This window comes from Oreochromis aureus, linkage group 3 (genome assembly GCF_013358895.1).
Source record: "Oreochromis aureus strain Israel breed Guangdong linkage group 3, ZZ_aureus, whole genome shotgun sequence".
Taxonomy (NCBI): domain Eukaryota; kingdom Metazoa; phylum Chordata; class Actinopteri; order Cichliformes; family Cichlidae; genus Oreochromis; species Oreochromis aureus.
Genome location: NC_052944.1, coordinates 17,444,728 through 17,465,585, shown reverse-complemented (window position 1 = coordinate 17,465,585; position 20,858 = coordinate 17,444,728). Strand labels below are relative to the sequence as shown.

Sequence of the window (20,858 nt, the reverse complement as noted above, 5' to 3'; positions counted from 1 at the left end):
AGAGCACAAAAGGGCAACGTCTTAAATTGTGATATTTTACTGCATTTATTTTATAGAATGCTTTACATGAATCTATATCTTTGCTTGGAACAGAAATGGATTGCTGGTATTGTATTACGACCATAATATGTGTTGTTTGAATGGAAGTGATACAGTAAAACAATCAGAGATTGTTACGCTACACTATAGTACATCTGCATAAAACACAACACTGTGTAATAAATCTTATTTGCATTTATGAGGTTGCTCAGTGAGAATCGCATTAGGACATTATGCGCACTCTGCGGAAACACCAACACAGCTTTAACATTTGGAGATGATTACAAGTTGATAGCAAAAGCCCAAACCAGAAATAAGCCACAAGCCAATTGCACAGTGTAAGCAATCACCCTGGCAGCAGTAAACCTTTCATAAACTAAACAAAAACCTTTTTTGTAGTGTTGATTAGAATTCATTGGTACGAAGCGGTCGATGAAATTCACTCCCAACAAAAACTTGTCAGTCATTTTACATACTGCATTTGATTGTCTCCTATACAGTATATACTGTTATGCATGTGATGCTAGACAGTTGAAATGTCTATTCAATTCAATTTTATTGATATAGCGCCAAATCACAAAAACAGTTGCCCCAAAGCACTTTATACTGAAAGGTAAAGACCCTACAATAATACAGAGAAAATCCCAACAATCAAACAACTCTCTTTGAGCAAGCACTTGGTGACACTGGGAAGGGAAAGCTACCTTTTAACAGGAAGAAACCTCTGGCAGAACCAGGGCCACATACCCGTGCATTACTGAAAAGTAGTGTGCACCAACAACATCACAGGTTATGGCACCTTTTCCCAAAGTAATTGCATTCTAGCACTTGAATCATTTTCTTATTAGAGAACACCACAAATCCTGTTTCCACGTTTGATGGATTTTGCAAAACAAGCAAAAAAAGAAAAAAAAAAAGAAACGTGTACACCCATGGTAGCAACCAACATGGCAGATGCATGCATCCACAGCAAAATATCAAACTCTGATTACTGGGAATCCACAAGCTCAAGAACAACTCAAGAAACAATCTTCACTTAAAACCTACAAAATGACAGGTGTCTTTTTTTTTTGATCTCTTTCCAATCACGGGTAAGTCCACATATGCAATCAAATGCTTTTTCCACCAAAGATATCGATGCACTCTCTCTAGCCACTCTAAACAACATACTCATCTCTTTATCTAATCAACTAGTCTTTCACATCAGTGTGTTTGCCATCCATTTTCTCCACATCTTTTCTTATTTAATTTTGGCATGCAAATATCTAACAATAGAATGTATTAAAAGGTTCTCTAACAGTTAACTTTCTCCCCTTTCTAACAAACTGTTGTTTTTTTATTTCTTTAAAAATGGCCTGACTGCATGTGAATGTATTATGAAACTCAGAATAAATGAGATTTGACTCATTAAAGACCACACAGGCTGAACTGTAGTCTACCGCTTCCAGCTCCAAGTGTTGCTGGTGTACACAGACTTGTAAGTTTGCTTTCCGAAAGGGCTCTTAGACTCAAATGAAGACACCGAGGGCCTCGGGTTAGCCTCTGTCGCAGATTTCTGAGGCTGCCACTGTCTGGGCAGGGACCTGTAACCGGCATGACTAACTGGGGTGGAGATAGAGCTCCTTACTGGTGACACAAACGATGGGAGCGAAGCTCGACTCAGGCTCCGGCTTTGGCTCTGGCTCCAAGTCTGGCTGCCTGTTTTCTGCGGTGCTTGGTAAGAAACCCTGGCTTTCCACTCTGCTGGCGGCTCAGGCAAGATTTTGCGCTGGGCTGCCAAGCACACATTCGAGGCAAGGGTTTGCTGGAGGCTCTGGAAAGCAAAAGCTTCATCTACCAGGCCCATGGGATGCTGGGAGGCAGCCTCCCATGGTGTGAGGGGCTTCTGGCTTTTTTCCACCCAGGATGTCTGCCTTGCCGAGGGAGTTGTGGAGCCCAGTGCTGGGGGCTTTGGCGAGGAAGAAGTTGAAACTGACTTCTGGCCCGCGGACTGTACTCTGGCTGGTGGAGAAAGGGAGTAGCTCCTGCCAGGGGCCTGTAAAGAAGAATCCAGACATGTTTATTTTAGTAAGGGTTCATTTGTGTTTGGCTCTTTGACCAAATCAAATTAGCTTGGATAAGAGTGAGAAGCAGAGTAGCTCCCTGCCAGGATTATTTCTTTTAAATGCAGTAATACATGGTAATACATGTATAATTTACTTGCGTATAGCAGATCAGTCGCTCTCTTATTCACATGGGGTATGTAAATATGGTACGTGTGTAAAAGAGTTCTAAGATATGTCATGCTGCAGCCAGTGAATTAAACTGCACTAGCATTTGTCTAAACACAGTGTCCCCCTTAGAGCAACTGGTACATGAAAGTGCATAACCTTCTGGAAGTATAAGCCACATTCAGCTCATTTCCACTTAATATAGTTTGGTAAACAGCAACAGTTTGAAAGAATAACGAGATGGAAATGCTAAATGCCCAATACCAATAATATCTCCAGGATACCGGTGCTGCCGAGGGTTATGTGGGGTGAAAACACAGCTATACTGCACATAATCTCATCCAATGCCTCCTGTTATGTATGGTGGATAAGCAGAAAAGACAGTGCTGCCATCATCTGGTGAGCGATGTGCACTGTCAGCTGATAAAATATGGCACAAATTTAAGAAGAGAAAAGAAGAGAGAAGAAGAGCGTGCAGAGATAAATGCTAAATCAGTCAAGGGGAATAAAGTCTCTGCTGACTCAGGTATGCGGTAGGCTTAAAATGCCCACAGGAGTGGGGGTCCTGGGCACAAGAATATATGGGCAGATCAGTAGGTCATATTTTTACTCTGCTGAAGGAGACTGATAAGATGACTGTCCATTTGCACGTGGTTTATGTCCTTCTATGTGCCATTTCTGCCAGGTTTAACATGCTCAGAAAACGGGAAGAGCGTAACAGCTGGGCTCCTTACATTTTGAGACAGATGTTCAAAATAGTCTTTAAATGCAGGAATGTTACATCCTGATTTATGGTTTGGCTAAGGATTGATTTAGGGCATAAATAGAATATTTATCTTGTATTTTTTCTTATTAAAACAGAAATAATATGAAGGAAAAGGTGTCAAAGCCTTGTGTATTAGCACTATAGGGCATTAATGTGTGGGCTCTAAAGCGAGAGTAAACATTTGCTGTCTCTCTTTTATTGTGTTTTGATTGCAGATTGAAGATAAATGAATGAAGACAAAAACATGTAATCGGCATGGAGATCAATTCCCTTCAGAAATAGTTGGTAAAATGAAATGACACAAATACTTTCATTCAACATATATCTGCTCTTTTTCAAAACCCATGATGCAACATGGATATACATTTCAGCTGTGCTCACTCACTTGACCATAATTATCCAGTGAAGTCACAGCTCTAATAATACTCTTCATAAATGCATCATCACATGGTCATCCTGCAGGAATGTGCATCTCAAGTTTCTAAACTCTCTCTATTTTTATTATTTTTTTTTTTTTTTTACAAAAAGGAGGTTATTTGGATAATTAGGTGCACCTTGCTGATAACTCTTGAAAATGGAACCACCAGATGCAGTGGTGCGGACTAATTTGTCCTTACCAAGATCAGTAAGGACAGTATTTATAGTGAAAGTGGAGAAGTGGTGAAATTCAGCAAGACAACAGCAAAGAGACTAAAAATAGAAGAAACCCTAAAAGCATGTTCAGAGGACAAAAGAAAAGGAAACCAAACAAAGATAAAAGACAGTTTAATGGCACTGCAGTGAATCATACAGAAAGTGCACTATGAAGAGAAACACACAGACACAAAAAGAAAAAGAAAAGAACACAGAGAACCAAAGAAGCGACCCTGTACCAAACATCAACTTGTGAGCATTACCAGGCTGGTTATCCTTTCAATAACTCCTCCTTCCTATATCATTTATCATCTGTTCACATATCAAAACAAGGAGCAGATGCATAATGGGTAAATCTATGAGAGAGTGATAGACATTACATAACTGTCTCTTATCAGGAAAAATACTATGGCAGTCTGGAAGTCGGTAGCTTTCACTGGCTTAAGTTGAAATTTAAGCCTACTCTCTGGACCTCAGAACCTCATCTCATGAGGGACTTTAAATATAGTGTCTAACATGACGCAACAGCTGGTAGAGAGCTTTAAATAAAACCAACACACTTAAGTAGGTCCTACCAAAAAGGAATTGGGGAAAGTACCGGGAAAAAAAGAAGAATAGAACATTTTATGTTTAAGGAAAACAGTGTTAGTTGTCACAAGTCTGTCTGCTGTCTGTCTGTGTTATTTGGCCTAGAATAGCCTAAAATCCCACTGCTGTTACATAATCTCCGTACTCAACATCTGACGTTACACTTTAAGCCTTCTGCTTGATATCATTACAGGCTACAGGCCCCATCCTTTTCACTTACCCACATACAAATACTTTTAGTATTTGCTTAAAAACTTTTTTGGGGGTCTTTTTAAAATTTAATTATTTGTAATATTAAGAACATTTATCATTTTCCCCTTTAAAAAAATCAACCTGTCTTGACTTATCCAGTTCCACTGAATCTTTTTCTTTCACCCTGTACTTTCACTTCACACTGAGCATTATGCTCCCCTACATTCTTATTAATCACACAATTCTTTTACATAAAATGTAATGAATTTACATTTATTACTTTTGCATAATTTTCTATAAAATATGTTTACAATTATTATGACTATGCTGCGTCTGATAAGATATACTAAAATTCTATTAAAATAGGATGTAGGTCTATCCTTATATTCTTAATTTTATAGATATTCCTTTTTTCATTAGCTCTATGAACTTTTAGACTAGTAGGTTCTGCCCTATGACAATAAATAGAGCTGGTAAGGAAAATAGTCCATTTGGCAGGGCACAAAACCTTTAATTCAAGCAGACGTCAAATAAGTCATGATTCTACAAGAATCACTCTTTATCAACTGCTGTAGGCTTCCACACCTGAGCTGAACTCTTATTAGCTGTAAACTTAGGCTTGGGAGCCACTCCAGGGTTACCACAAGATGCAGACTCGGGCCTAGCACCCACAGGGAAACTGGGAGCAATATAGCTACTAAGAGGCTGTGGCTGGTAGGGCACTGAAGGAGCTGCAAGATAGGGAGGGCTATTGGCTGGCTGGTAACCAGCTTGCACCGAGTGTTGGTAGGGAGAGTTTGGAGACTGAGGGGCTTGGGGATGATAAGCAGGTGGAGCAGGTTGTTGATACTGTTGGTTATATACTTGCTGGTATGGACAACTAGGAGGTTGCTGATAAGGATTAGAGGGGGGATAAACATTTGGTTGGATCTGCTGATACTGGCTATCGTGCATCATAGGCTGCATTGGCATCTCATAGGTTTGTTGGGGGTATGGGGCACCAAATGGTCCAGCTGGCTGGACCGGGGGCATTTGCTCATATCTGATTGGTTGGTTATCATCAGGTGGATTAGGAGGCGAACAGCTGGTCTTAGGTGCGGAAGGCTTGGTAGCCTCTGCTGCTGGACCAAAGATAAAGAGTGAGGAATTTAGTTGATAGGGTTGATGTTTCATGACATCTATTACATTGAGAGGTTTAGGGGCAGGCATCTGTTTCGCTTTGTCTTTTTTCTTTGCTTTGGTTGAGGGGCTACTTGAAGGGGGTTGCTTTGTTGCTGCTGGGGGATAAAAAGGTGATTGAATAGGGTTATATGCACGTGGAGGTGGAGCACGTACATTGGGAGTGTATTTCCACTCATTTGGTAAGGAAGCTGCTGGTGATGTTGACCTGCTTGCCTTATTTGCTTCCACCGTCTCAGAGTCCACGATGTACTTCTCCATTCGAGACTGCCTCTTTGCAAACATATCAGCTCCTTTTCCTTTAACAGCTGGCATCTCAAATGCTGAACCCTGGGAGGATGGGTTTAAGACAGTGGCCATTGGGTTGATGGGCGATGAAACTCTTTGACCAATAGTGAAAGAGTGCATTCGCTGTGGCGGAGTAGGAGGGGATCGGCTTTGTGGAGCATTTTGTGGTGGTTGCCAAGGTTTTGGAGAGGGGCGAGTGTTCACTGTCAGTGTGGAAATATTCACAGGTTTTTGCTGTGATTGTGGAGTCCAGGCATTCACAGGTGTCTGAGGCTGTGTCTGAGCTGGTTGCCATGTGTTCATTGGTGGTTGTGGTGGACTCTTTGATGTAGGCTGTTGCCACTTTGGCTGTGGTGCTGGCTGGGCTGGAACAGGTTGAGCCCATGGAGACTGATGGTGGGCCTGATCTTGCTCTTGAGTCCAAGAACTTATGTGGTGTTGACCGTGCTCTGGGGGGTGTTGAGCCCATGGAGGCTGAGACTGAGTCTGGGCAGGTACTGGCGCCCATGGATTTAAATTGGCTTGAGGCTGTGCTTGAGGTTGTGGTTGAGCTACTTGGATCCAGGGTGGCTGAGCTTGGGGTTGAGTTTGTGATGGGGCCCATGCATTCACTGAGGGTAGCTGTTGCTGTTGTGGCTGAGCTGATACCCAAGGTGGTTGAGGCTGACCTGGTGCTTCAGTCTGTGGCCATAATTGTGGAGGAGCCTGATGTTGTGCTTGCTGAACCCATGGCGGCTGTGGCTGGGATTCTGGTTGTACCCCTTGAACCCAAGGAGTTTGTGCTTGGGATTTTTTATGAGGTTGTTGCATCCATGCTGGTTGATGTTGAGAGTCTGTTTGTGATGGCTGTGTCCATTGGTTCTGGTGTTGTGGCTGCATTTGTTCTTGGGCTTGACTCCAGTTGGGCTGCATTTGCTGTAGATGTGGCTGCTCAGTAGAGTGTGCCCAAGGTGGGTGAACCTGCGGCTGAGACTGGGGTTGCTCTCGTGACTGGGCCCAGGATGGCTGAACATGTGCTTGGGCTTGTGATTGCTCTGGAGGCTGCGTCCAGGACTGCTGAATTTGAGGGGTCCAAGTACTTGTGGGAGGTTGCTGTGCCTGGTTCTGAGTAGGCTGATGTGATACCCAAGGTGGGTGAGGTGAGGACTGTCTTGGAGGTGGGTCTGAGGGCTGCACTTGAGCTGAATGCCAAGAACTTGAAGATAACTGTTGTTGCACTTGTGTTTGAGCTGCACCCCAGGTAGTCACAGCAGACGACTCAGACTGCAGTGTAGAATTCATATGACCATTTGCCTCTTGAGCTACAGCTTGTGTGGGCTGTTGTTGAGATTTGGGTTCTGGGAGCGGCCATGTGTGCTGTTCCTCTTTGTTGGTACTGCCAGGATTCTCCTGGGGTGCAGCAGGGGGAGAAGACTCAGGGGCAGGTGCAGGGGTTGGCGCTAGTTGTGGAGCAGGAGTAGTCTCTGCGGTGGGGGCTGCAGCAGGTGTGGATAGACTATTTTCAGCACACTGAGGCATCTCCTGGTTGGTTGCTTCTATCTGCGAGGACCAAGGAGGTGAGTTGGGATTGATCACAGGCTTTGGGGCAACTGGTGGAGGAATCTTGTGTTTGACACGCTGAGACTGAAGGAAATTACAAGCCTCAGCTCCAAGACTAAGATAGTCATCCTCAGGTCCTGATTCAAACCCGGGCTTTTTATCACCTTTGTTTAGGAGGTTCAGCAATGCTGGGTTTGGGGATACTTTTGGGGCTTCCTTAAATGTGAACATAGGCTTGGCTGCATTCTTTTTCTTCGAATCCAACAAAAGGCCCGTCCTGATTGCAGGAGTAGAAATGCGCTCATCACGGGTAGCAATCTGCTCCCCTTGACCCACAGAATCTTGATTGGTCCCACTCATTGCATGAGAATAAGGGGTGGGCGCCATGTTGTCTGCTGAGAAAGGCTTTGCAGTACGATTGCTGAAAGAGCTCTGCATTTCATTTGTTTGATGTTGGACTGTGCCATTGACAGTTGCTGAATACTGCTGCATTTTTTGTTGCTCCTGATGATATTCTTGCTGCTGGTGATACATTTGCTGTTGCTGATAGTGACTTTGCTCATATTGCTGTTGCTGATATTGCTGCTGATATTGTTGCTGATATTGTTGTTGTTGTTGTTGTTGGTAGTTCTGCTGTTGCTCATAGTACTGTTGTTCTTGAAACTGCTGGTACTGTTGCTGGGTTTGCTGGTGCACGTTTACATCCATGTAACTGCGGCCTTCTGCAGCGGACTGCATGTAGGAATGCTCCACTATTTTCTTTTCAGCCTCTTGCACTGCTTCAACGGGGATCCCTTGGCGCCTAAGCTCCTCGTGTTCGGCAGAAATCTCATCCATCCTCTGGCGACGCTGGGCAAACATCAGCGCACCCTTGCCTTTGGTTTCAGGCAAAGATTCCATCTCTGCTTGGTTCTTCAAATTCCTTTCGATTTCAAGAAGACCCTTGTCCAAGGTCAAAGTTAGCACACTTTTGCCACTGTGGGTGCTAGTGAGAAAAGGCTTATCTATTTCAGACTCGTTTGGGGCCACAAGGATAAAGGTTTCTTGTCTGCTGTCCAGGTTTTCCTCGTACTCCTCGTCGCTGTACTCTGGCTCGTCTTCTCCTGTGCCGTAGCTCACGAGCGTGAATTTCTTAGCTCTCTGACGATGCTTCTTGAACATCAACAGCCCCTTGTTATTGGGGTTGGTCGGAGCAGCCGTAAGAAGAAGGGCAATTCGTTTACATTTGGACTTGGCTTCCTTTAGCTGTTTCTCTGAAATGCTCTCGTTGCGCCTGAGCCCTTAACAGAGAAGGAAAAGAGAGACAGTCGTGTTTAAAAAATGGCTAAAATGAATCCAATTTAATGTAAGAATTACACTTAAAAAAACTTTAATCTGTTAATCTGAATTTACTTAAAAAAATAAACAGTTCGTAAAGATTTTGTTTTCTTTTTAGGCCTTTGATCACCTACTACAGAACAAGAGATAGTGGCTTTACAAACTGCACTAAACATGTGACTGTAGTTAATATTTTTATATCAAATGCCGTTTAGTTTAGCTCTCGTCAAAGCCGCCTGGAGAAGTTATGTGGAGACAGAAGATCAATTCACCTTTAAAATAAGAAGCAAGCCACAAAGCATTTTAATCTTGTAACGTTACTTTGATATTAACCTCATCCAGCATTTACAGCTAAAGCAGATACAGAAATAACAATAAACTAATAATACAGCTTGCTCTGTGGTTGAACTGATCCAAACACTCAGCAAATAGACTGTAAACTGAGCTATTTACAGAGTCATTCACACAAAAAAATGATACATTACATATTTTCTCAGTCCACACATTACATTTACATACTTACATACTATTCAGCTGTGATTTTATCATTCAAATGAGCTCATTCCCTTGAACATAAGACAGTGGCCCATAAAGCAATAATGAAATTCTCCGACCCATGTCTAATATTCCCATTTGTACACTCAATCACTCATCCAACCCTGTAAAGTATCCAAGAATAGGAAGCAAGAAAGATCGTTTTAGCATGCATGCAATAAATTCACCAGGACAGCAACGTCTTTACCAATCCTTCTGTGTGCGTTGGCACGCAGTCTACTTGAAAGAAGAAAAATAATAAACTGTTTTCTTCTGAAATCACATTTCGTCCAATCCGACAGTCATGGAGAAGGCTCGCACAATAACAACAGCGGCTTACTTTTTTATATTCTTGCAAGACTAACCTGAAGGTGGAGGAGACAGCGGGAGTGAGCGACAGACTCACTTTTTGAGCTTAGTTAAAGCACTCAGTTTGAAAGGATCAGGTAACGGTCTAGGGGAGCACATGCTGGTGTCTGTCAAAGGGCCACTTCTGCAGGCATCGTCAGCGTGCTGGGGTTATATTTATGTCTTCTACACAGCTCAGAGGAACGCCCCGGTATCCATATTCACCATTGCCTCTCTTTAAATGGATGGTTTTAATGTTTTATAGGGTGCAGATGCTTTTTTTCCCCCTATACATACAATCCATTCTTTTTGTGTCTTTCTCATGTGGTAGTGAATTCTTATATGATAAGAGTTTGTTGGCACCTGCAATACTATAACTTTGGTTCTGAGATAATTCAGGTTAGATCCGGATGTATCTCCTTCCTTTCAAAGGAATGAGCACCCCACCCCCCTCGCAATTGCAGTGAGAGACTATTTTGAGGAGTACACACACTGGACATCAGGCTTTGGAATGCACACATGTTGACAAATGTAATTTAGTGCTGAAGATTACCCCTCTTAAAGAAAAGACAGTTATCTCCACTCACACACACAGAAAGAATGCACATGAAGGTAATACTGGTGCAGGTGGAACCAGTCCAAATATACTTACTGGCATGCCTAGCCCGATGCTTGTTGGGTTTGTCTTGAACTCCTTCAGAATCAGAGTCCTGCTCTTCTGCAGGACTGCAGTCCTCTTCTTCTCCTTCACTTTGAGAACCAACTGTTTCCCTGTCCTGAGTGCCACCTCCACTCTGGAGGCCCCTCCCTACTCCTGATGCCTCCAAAATGACCTCCACCTGCCCCAGCATTAAAGGGGAGTTGAGAACCACTCCATGATGGCTTAGCGGCTCCCTGACGGAGCGCAATGCAGTGGCAGCACTGGTGATATGGACAGCCTCCACAGCCTCCCGGTTTGAGAGGTCCCCATCAATCCCACGAGCACTTCCGAGCGAGGCACAGCCCACATCATCCAAGGTTTGCTCAGACAGGGACACCTGGAGCTCCACCATGTCCCCTGGTGAGAAGCACCGCTGTACTTTATCATCTTCTTCCTTAGATGAGGGAACATGTAGCTGAGTGCAAAGCAGCTGGCCTTCCTTGGAAAACTCTGTGTTGATATTAAACTCTTTGCTGTAGGTCTCATCCGGGGATTCAGGATTTGGGATTTGGGATGTTTGCTTTGGGGGGAAGATGTGAAGGGTGGTGCTCTCTAAAGTCTCACCAGCAGAGGCCCTCTCACTGCTTTGCATTTCATCTGATTCATAGTCTTCAGTGGGGATGGAGTGGTATCTTTAGATAAGAAGAAGGCGAGATAAACAATGAGTGATGGCGTAAATGTGGTTTTTCTTTTCATTATTAAAATGAACTGAACTTGGAGGAAGACATGAAAACAATTACTTATTGATAAATGTTATTGGTTACATTTTTTCCTCTTCTACAGTTTGAAATGTACACTTCCTGTTTTCCTGTAGTGTCAAAACTTGGACAGATTTGTTTTAGACCTGTGTTTTAATTAAATCTCTAAATACACTAAAACCACCAAATTTACACCTCTAAGCAAGATACAGGGGTGTTCACTCGACAGAAGCAGGCATTTCAGCACTGGATTGAAGCCCTCATTGTTCTGCTGAAGTTGTCAAAGCAATCAAGGAGATTTAATCTCGATGTAGAAAGTGAATCGAAAAGGTCAGGGCACCGAAGTGGAAAATAATTACGTTCAGACACCGCTCTGCCTAATTTCGACTTTCAAGGTCAGTTTGGAGCAGCATAAACTAACGTCATTATGCATGACAGCAACTGTGTTCAAGTCAATTAGCCGTTAAAGACCAGCTCTTGTCTCCAAATGTAATCAACTTTTGTGAAACAGCAAAGTTGAGGCGATCTGCTCGGAATCAACTTTAATCTCCCTTAAAAGCAGCTACACAACAAGCAGTTCAAGGCCTGTTAAAGAGAAAGCGGGATTATCTGAGGACATGTCACTCTGATAAACAGACTGGCACTGCCCGTTGAGTAATGGCTGAGCAGCTGCATGCCAATCAGACACACAAATCTGTAACACCTTGGCAAAGCCACTTGGTAGGTTCAGCATGGACGAGGCACATAATATAACCCAGGCTAAAACACACGCAGACGTACAGGCATGTGCTTGCAGAAACAGGGGTTCATTGAAGTATGCAAAAAGGCCATGTGTCATAAAGCTACATGCTATCTAAATGCTAATAAAACAGTGGAACGATCAGTTTTCACTGCTGCTGTGGTCACCAAAGACTTACAGTTTGCATGGCTCAGTTATCACAGTGGAAAGGCTCTGCAGTGTAACTGATAAACCTACATTATTTTGTGTTTTACTACTTCACATTATTACATGTTATCCTATGAATACGGTCCTGTGCCTTTGTCTTCTGAAACTCAGGGTTTTCTAGGCTTCGCACAAGTCTCATATGATCTCAGTTCAGCGGCTGGCATGCTGCATTACCTTCTGACTAGCAGCTGCAGACAGTCGATTGATGTGTCGATTAGCGCAAACGCTCGTAAAAGGGTGAGGTCAGCACACGGCTCCCCGTTGATTGACACCACCTCATCTCCATCCTGTACTCCAGCCAGGGAGGCACGACCACCCTCCTCTACCTGCAGAAGACATTTTGGAGTCAGAAAAGAAAGAAAAAAACACAGTTTGATGTGTAACTTCTTCACAAACAGCGTAGCGGGGTGCAGCATCAGGCAATAGAAGGATAACATGAGATAAAGACCTGGCAAGAGTGAGATCTGCTGTTTAAGATTCACGAAGCTCGGCTCTAACAGTACAGCTGTTTACAGGTTGTCATGTTTGAAATATCACCTGTCAAAAAGGTCAAAAAGCAGAAACGTGTTCCCTAAATCAGTTTCACAAATCCATATTTTTTCTGGGAAATAAGATAAGTAAAGTCTTTTTCACATAACACGAGGTGAAAATGGACGTCCAGTAAAAGCCAGTGTGAAGATGAAGCCAGCCAAAGTGTGCAGAGGAATTCAGACTGGACCATTAACATTTTAGAGATATGAAGAGAGCATGCCGGCAGCGTAATTTAACTTAAAATAATGTACATTTGGCACCACAATGTACAAACACTGACATAGGCTAGGTGTTCAGTAATAAAAGTGTTAATTCTACCTTGAATCTTGACTGTGCTGCTGCATATTACTGCTGGGCAGAGCCATTTAAAGGGCACCTCTTTACACAGTTAGACTAATGACTGATGGTTTCATTTTCTTCTAATTGGTTCCTGGAGCCTATAAAATGGTTCATTAATAAGAGGATTTAATAAGGAGAAATACCTCATAAATTCAGCACAAAAGGCCACTCATACAGCTAGGGGGATAAATTATTACTGTAGTACTATGCTATTAGAGGATTTGGTTTCAGGAGTTATGTTAAGATATTTTGCCAGTATCCCAGTTACAAAGCTTTAGGAAGGTTTCTCAGATATCTTAAGACTGGCAGCCGTTTGAAAATGTTGATTCCTATTTCTTTACGCATGCTTTATCTTCGTCAGCTCTCAATTAAAGACCACATGCAGTAAAAAAAACATAAACCCTGGTAGTGATAAAGTTATGCTTTTAATAAGTGTCTTTGGCTAATTTTCCTGAGGGATTGATTTAGAGAGTACTTTATACTGGCATCAAAATCAATACAGTTAATCTCTGCCACCAAACACAGGGAAGGGACCATGATTTTCTACTGTTACAGAATGTCTCTCTGCTGAATGATTTAAATCAGCGGTCCCCAACCCCCGGGCCTCGGACCGGTACCGGTCCGTGAGTCGTTTGGTACTGGGCCGCGAGAGTTGAGGCTCAGTGAAATGTATGGTTTTCAGGGTTTTTATCGGTTTTCAGTGTTATTTTGTTATCGTTTTTATCGTTAACTCGGTTTTCCTGGGTCTTTTCACGTGTGTTATGAATAAATCTTCTTTTTTTCGGTACCGGTACTAGTTTTATTTTGTTGTATTTATCCGCGACACCTTATTGCCGGTCCGTGAAACCGGTCCGTGGCGCAAAAAGGGTTGGGGACCGCTGATTTAAATGATCTCCTGACAAGCTGCTCTACCTGAGCACTTGTACAACATGTCTCATTCACACAAGCCCTTTTTTTCTATGGTGCTTTTCTATCTAACATTCACACTCGGATTGATGCATCAGAGACCAACTTGGGGATTAGTAACCCGCCCAAGGATATTTATCAAACCACCAACTTTCCAATTAATAGAGGATCTGCTCTATTTTCTGAGCTGCAGCCACCCCGTTAGTGGGAAATCAACCCAAAAAAGCTCTTATTTGCAATCACTATGCTGTGTTATTAGGGTGAAAATACATAAAGTGAATAGCTGTGCAACGTCTAAAATGGGGATGTCAAAGTTGTTTTACATTGTGTACCACATACTGCCAGCTTTGATCTTAGGTGGGCCAGAGTGGACCAGTGAAACATGATAAATGGGTACAATTACAGAAAAAAGTTTTTTGCCCAGGACTTTGTTTAATATCCTGTAATTCTAAAATATAAAGTTTTCATTAATTCACAAAAAAAATTCTGGTGAAAAACATAGTGAAAAAACAACTGTTTGTCATTGTTTATCTATAACTTAATTACTTTGGTGTAGAAAGAAAAGCTGTAAAACCTGAAAATACAGGTAAAGATCTATGTACTCATTTTCCAAAGCTGTCCAGTGGGCCACATTGGAGACTTTAACAGGCCAATTCTGGCCCCCGGGCCATATGTTTGATACCTCTGGTCTTAGAATAACAATGCTTTACTAAACTTTACAAAAGTGTTCTGAAACTTTGTGGCTTTCATAGTGCAAACGAGGCAGTTCTACATAGCTGCAGTGAAACAACTTCATCACTAGATGGAGATCCACACACAGTTTACAGCTGATGGGGGGAAGCGAAAAACCTCTGAGTAAGATTTCATAATATAGGAAGGAATCAAAAGTCAAAAAAGCCTGACTTCACTTTGTACACTGTTTGTGATTTCAGATATTTACTCAACCATTAAAACTTTCCCCAATGAAGCCAGTTGTAGTCTTTCTTCTTTGGATGTCATTACTTTTGCTCATTGCTTATATTTAAATATAATGCAAGAGTGATCCTACCTTGTTATACATACAAATATCTTTTAGGAGTTCCATTATAGAGATGTTAACTTTCCATCCTCACTCCAGTTTTTCGGAGCTAACAGCGAACAAAACAAGCCCTATATGGCAGCCAATGTTTCCGTCCCTTTGGGACTCGCACCTCGCTACAGGGAGGACGGTTACTTCTGGGATGCCACAGCAACGGTCCACACTCCAAAAAAGGAGGGGAAAGATTTGTCGTTGTCTCTCCTCACGACTCAAAGATACACAGTCAGCCAATGTTTACCACACAGCTTACAAAGAAAAGCCTCATATATGCACTAAGTGCCCTTGAGAGGATAGCAGATAAATGCTGTGTAGGTTTCTTCAAATGGAGGGGAACTTGTCAAAATAACTGGCCGCATAACTATTTTAACGTGGGGCCGTAACAATGTCTGGGTAGCCACTTTTCAAATGAGCTATTTAAGTGCCTTAAACCTAACAGAAAATCACAGGAAATACAGGAACGGGTGACGTCTCTGCCTACCTCCGTGTGGTTCCTGCTTTTCACAGCTTTGAGCAATTATTGTTTTTAGATTACAGGCAGATATTTTCCAGGTGTTTCACATTTAGCACTGAATCCATGCTGGAAGATTTACATTTTACCCTCCTGTATGTTCCCCTATTTTTGTGTTAGGGTATTTATACTATCAAGATTTTAGCTTTCCTCTAAATTTGCATAATTTCTTATTATAACTGTATTTCCTTTGATTTCAGCTATATGTGTCTTGAGGAGAGATACATTTGGTCTTTTGTCATGTGCATGCATACCAAGCCATAACACACCAATAAAGGCACTGAAATAGAATATACATTATTATATTATAAATACATGTGGAAGAAGATTACCTTTTTTAAAACTTATAATATTCATAAATCATTATTCTTCATTTCTGGCTTTGATGTTTTTTTCTTACAAAGAATAATTAAACCCCCAAATAAGATCTAGCTAGAAATCTGTCATTGTTTGTGTCACTGGTAGACGTTTCTCTACAAATAGTAGTCTGCAGTATTTTTTTCTATAATAAAGATGGCTTTTAGCTGATTTATTCAATCTATTATACTAGGAGGCTTCAATCTAAAAGATGTAATTGGGTTTTATTTGCAATCAGTTGCAGAATTCCCGACAGTTTTCCATTTGTTATATCATCTGGATGTATGACTAATGTATGGAGTAATGGATCTGGAATGACATCAGTTCCTATAAACTGCCTAATCTCTTTTTTGAACAGCTTTCCAGAAATTCAAATAATTAATAAACATGTCCTGCGGACACAAAATAGATGAAATACAGTTTCACTGCTTTGAATAAAGATTTGCATCTAATATCATTATTATTATTATTATTATTATCATTATTATTATTATTATTATTATTATTATTATTATTATTATTTATTTATTTATTTTTAATTGAATTACCTGGCTGTAAATCCCAGAAAGTTCACTTTTTCAGTGTGTGCACAGTAATGCTTTGCTCAGTAAAATAAGCCTTAAACTCAGATTAAACTAAAATAAATAAATAAATAAAAGATTTATCCAAGAACAGCAACATTTAATTCATCCATCATCTATGACTCAACCAGTTGAAGGCTGCAGGAGTCTCTTCCTACCCTAACCCAGCTGAGAAGCAGACACTCATTCTTATGCATGCCTTCAGACTGTGGGAGGAAGTCAAAGAGGACCAACGCAGACACGAGGAGGACATGCAAACTCCACACAGAAAGGTCCAAAAGGTCTAAAGCAACAGTCCTAACCACTGCGCCCTCACGCCACCTATATCTGTGCACCACTCCAAATATCACACGCAATTGCACAATCGGCAATTTTAATATTGCCCTCACATTTGCACTGATGTGAGGGGGAATAGTTGGGCTCTGACACAAACATCACCTCATTCAAAATAAAAGCGACTTTAGAAGAAAGCAAGAAAAACAGTATTGCAACATCCAAGAATATTTTTTTTCTGTCACAAATTAAACACCACACACTTTGGGGGGGATTGACGAAGAGCAGGAATGCCGCAAATACAAAGCTGTTTGAGCACTGGCCCTCATTTGTTTAGATGATGTGAAACAGAAAAGAGGAAAACAAGCCCGGCCAGCCATCGTGTAAGGTCACTGCTTTCTCCCAGGATTGGAAATGAGATGGCTTGTTGCACAACACAATGCCCAAACTCAGATAAGTGACTGAGCTGTGAATCACTCTGCTTAGTCTGGGAAAACAGCAGTGAATGACTGAGGAAACGGCTCATTGGCTCATTTCTTGGCAACTTAACGAGGTTCCTGTGGCGCACTATTAGGGCCGAAGCATCAGCAACAAAAGCCGTCTTTGCTCTGTAAAAGGCAAAAGAACAACTCATAAAAGTTTTTATACTTTAATAGACTAACAGAGATTAGTTCATGTATGTAAGAATAAACTCCTGCAAACTTTTAAAAGTCTTTCATGAAGATCACAGTTGTCACTGATTGCTCCATAACTGATCTGATGCATGTTGACATTTCACATACCAACATGGAATACCTTAGTAATTAGGCCAAAATGTCTCCTGATCAGGTTGGTGGGATTTAAACTCTCTTTTATTTTTATATTTTTTGTTTTGGAAAATCTGTTTAATATTAATGCATTCTGCATCAGAGAACAAATGCAGCTTTTTCACCTCAACGCGCGTTAGTGCATTTGACACGGCTTTGTACTGAGCGTGCTCCTGCAGCTTTAAAAAAATAAAGTGACCTCATCAACTTTGTACTCAAGCCAGGACTCCAAATAAGAAGAAAAATACAAGCACCCTTATATGGACAGAACCTTTTAAGAGGGGATACAGAGCGCCTTATGCTGTGTCGCTTGTCAGTACACTGAACAATCACTTTCTCCCAGGAAACAAAACACGGTGTCCACGACATTCAGCAGAAGCTTTAAAAAACACACATTTTTTATCAGACGCGGGAGAGCCTCTAGCTCGAGAGCATTTGTCACGATCTTGGTATGTTTGTTTCTCTTTTTGTAACTTCTGACTAACAGACTTGGCTCACTCACAAGAAAAGTTTAAAGGTATGTTTAGAGTTATGTCTTCCAGATGAGGCAGACTGGAACTGACCCCCCCCGACACACAACCCCAGATGTCCCAAACTGGGGCATATGTAGCTACTTCACATTAATAGGCCCACACTTGAACGCAATGTATTCACAGCACCCGTTTGTTAACACACGAGAACACTTTGGGTGCAAGGATGCTTTAAAAAGCACATTTATGTCTGAAATTAGGCAGCACAGTCTCACGAGAAAATTAAAGCTTCAGGAGGCATTGAAGGGAGAGCAACTTTCTAATAACTTTGGTTGCTTTATCTCACGTTAAGTGCTGTTTTTGGCTTAGAGTTGTGAGAGGGGATATGGTAGCTTATGTGCAATATTTGCAATTTTTTTCTCAATATAGTCTACTAAACTTTATGGGGTATTTCTCTCACTCAAAGCTAACAAGATTTAAGAGTTGTTTATTGTCCACAGGAGATATTTGTCTTCAGGTGCTTTTGCTGATGCTTTTATTCTGACATAAGGCAGACACTGAGTGCCAGGCCTGAGTGAGGGGGGTATTTCATAGGAATAAGTGTGACTATTCTATTTAATCAGACTAATCATATAAAGGACAGAAAGCAACTTTACAGATGTGGCTTCACTTGTTGGAGACATGCTAAACATCTGTCATGAAAATGATCTGCTGAGGTTTTTGGATTCTCCGAAACGTTCTCCCGGTGGCGCTTTGATATCGCAGGAATGTGGCTTAAGAATTTTTATTTTATTTTATTTTTTTTACATGCACTCTACTTTGTTGACAAGTTGATGGGGGATGTGTGCAGCTTGAGCACTTTGGAACATACAGACCATATATAGAGCTTCAGCAGCTGGTCAAGGTAACGGCACCGGGTTTCACAAATACTGTGCATCACAGTGTGTGCAACACTAACCCATGCCTTTAAGGCAGATTGGTTTAAGGTGATCCAGCCTTTCAGTGAGCCTTACACTCACAAAGATGCTCATTTATGGTTATGGTAAAGAGTAAAAAAGCTTAAGCTTAAACTTTCATTTTTCCATCCATCTACTTGTTTATTTGAACGCTTGAAAGCAGTAAACTAAGTTGGTTAGTACAATGGCTTTTACTGTATTATTAATTTTTTTTGAGTGAGTTGTTGTATGCAACGCTGTCCACATATGCACAATCTGTAAATCAGTTAAAAGTGACGAATTTAAAAGTATCATAATAAGCTTTAAACTGGTTTCCATTGTCGCTGGCTGCAAAATGATAACGTGTGATGGACGCATACAAAAATGACGAGCAAATAATAGGAAATAACCGAATGCCCTAAAGAGTACAACATATATCATCTGTCTGTGTACATTTACATTACAGTATGTAAAAAAAATGGCCTCTGCGTCTCATCAGAAAGTGGCTACATCAGCAGTTACCTCTAAGCAGATAAAATCCGGTACCTCTAAGGTTTATTACCTTATTATCAGGCTAAACAAATGTCACGCAGCTGAGTCGTTCTTACAGCAAAACTTCAAATTTGCCTGTCCTCCTCTCTATCTCTTATTTGAATTCTTTTTGAAAGGGATATTTGCATGATAACCTCTTAGTTTTAGCCGCACTTGTTTTTTGTTCATACTAAAACGTAACACCTTGGTGTTATGCACATATACCTTCACTCTTCAGTCTGGTTACTGGACTTGATTTCTTGCTTGAAAAGTCTTTGTGACTGAAAACAGATCATACTGCCCTCAGCTTCACGCTCTCTCGTGGCCTTGACCATATAAGGGTGCCGAGGAATCTCTCACCAAAACACAGCCAACGCGCACAAAAATGCAGCGGCAGACAGCTCTCTCCCATCAAATTTCAGACTTTTTTTTTAAGTCTCTGTTTTTCTGTTTTTCCTGTTTTCCTGCTGAATTTCTCTCCTTAAAGAAGAAACTGTCGTGACTCTGAAGAAATAAAGTTTTTCAGGATCTCAACAACAACATGTTCACAAACTTTCATTAGGCTGTTTATCCATCGTTGCAGTCTCACTAGCATTAGATTATACAGACATGACCCTGCTCAAGTGGTATTAAAACATCCTCCCACGGACGCACGCATACATACCTGGGAAACTAGAAGAGGTCTGTGGGTGTCCCCTTCTCCCTCTCGCAGGGTGAATCCCCAGGGCGCACCACCGCGCAGCGTTACGCAGATGTAATCCCCGGTGCCCATGCTGCGCGCAGCTCCTCAGCCAAACTTCCACGGCGCGCTCATGGAGCTGTCAGCCAGGCCAGCAGCACTTAACGAAAAACCACATCCACCGCACCGCTGTAGCCTATAACCCCCATCATCTGTCCTCAGAGTCCAGCCCGTTTTGGAAACGTCACTGCGCACGGATCCGCCTGCAGGCGTTAAACGCAACTGGTGGTGGGTGTAACTCACCAACATCCCTGAACATCTTATTCAAAGGGAGATTTGGGGCAAGTGAGGAGAGGGGTACTTTTATGATTTAGAGACAGCAAAGACGAAGACAATGAATTATATTATAATAAGACTTCTTGGTTATTTGTATAAATCGAAAATGTTAATTCCAGCTTTGTTTGTGTCAGATACCTAAATAATGAGTACTGAATGTACTTTTGTGGCTTCATATCAGCATCCATTCATTCTCTTTTTATAACTTCACTAAGGAATTGCCTTATTAGAATATTTAAAGTAGGTGTCTGATATGATTTTCGTGTGTTTTCTTACATATAAAAATGAAGTGTGATTAGGACATTTTTTGTCGGAGAGAAAGCTCATGTGCGTTACTAAGGTGACAAAACAACACCTGTACTCTCGAGGACCACCACTCAACCCCTGTGCAGTGGTGCTGACGTGTATGGGTTCCCTCTCTTCCACGCATGCGCACACGGCAAGATGCGTCTGGGCCTCGTCAAGTTAGCCACTCCATTCTGCCCGAAACAGAAGTGCGTGTAATTCCTTCAACATACAACGTGAAGTAGCGTTTTGAAACAAAAAATAAG

At 41.7% G+C, this 20,858-nt stretch overlaps 1 protein-coding gene across 3 annotated transcripts; it reads right to left on the bottom strand.

Moving 5' to 3' along the window:
• Positions 1-21: 21 nt before the first annotated feature.
• On the bottom strand, positions 22-20,196 carry LOC116333158 (synaptopodin-2). Of its 3 annotated transcripts, none has more exons than XM_031756327.2 (5): positions 19,957-20,195; positions 12,152-12,303; positions 10,286-10,965; positions 5,764-8,714; positions 22-2,074 (listed from the first exon to the last, which is right to left on the bottom strand). In XM_031756327.2, the coding sequence occupies exons 1-5, from the start codon at positions 20,062-20,064 to the stop codon at positions 1,475-1,477; spliced, it is 4,491 nt and encodes a 1,496-aa protein (XP_031612187.2). In that variant the 5' UTR covers positions 20,065-20,195; the 3' UTR covers positions 22-1,474. The 3 variants fall into 3 exon arrangements, with proteins under 3 accessions (XP_031612187.2, XP_039465430.1, XP_031612186.2); XM_039609496.1 differs by having other exon boundaries at positions 5,824-8,714; XM_031756326.2 differs by lacking the exon at positions 22-2,074 and having other exon boundaries at positions 3,765-8,714; positions 19,957-20,196.
• Between the last annotated feature and the right edge of the window lie 662 nt (positions 20,197-20,858).

Excerpts from the sequence above, each read along its gene's own strand:
- LOC116333158 (XM_031756326.2), bottom strand. The coding sequence starts at position 20,064 with ATGGGCACCGGGGATTACATCTGCGTAACGCTGCGCGGTGGTGCGCCC. Across the intron at positions 12,304-19,956 it reads GACCTCTTCTAGTTTCCCAG|GTAGAGGAGGGTGGTCGTGC; the intron begins GTATGTATGCGT and ends TGTCTTCTGCAG. Across the intron at positions 10,966-12,151 it reads CTGCAGCTGCTAGTCAGAAG|ATACCACTCCATCCCCACTG; the intron begins GTAATGCAGCAT and ends TCTTATCTAAAG.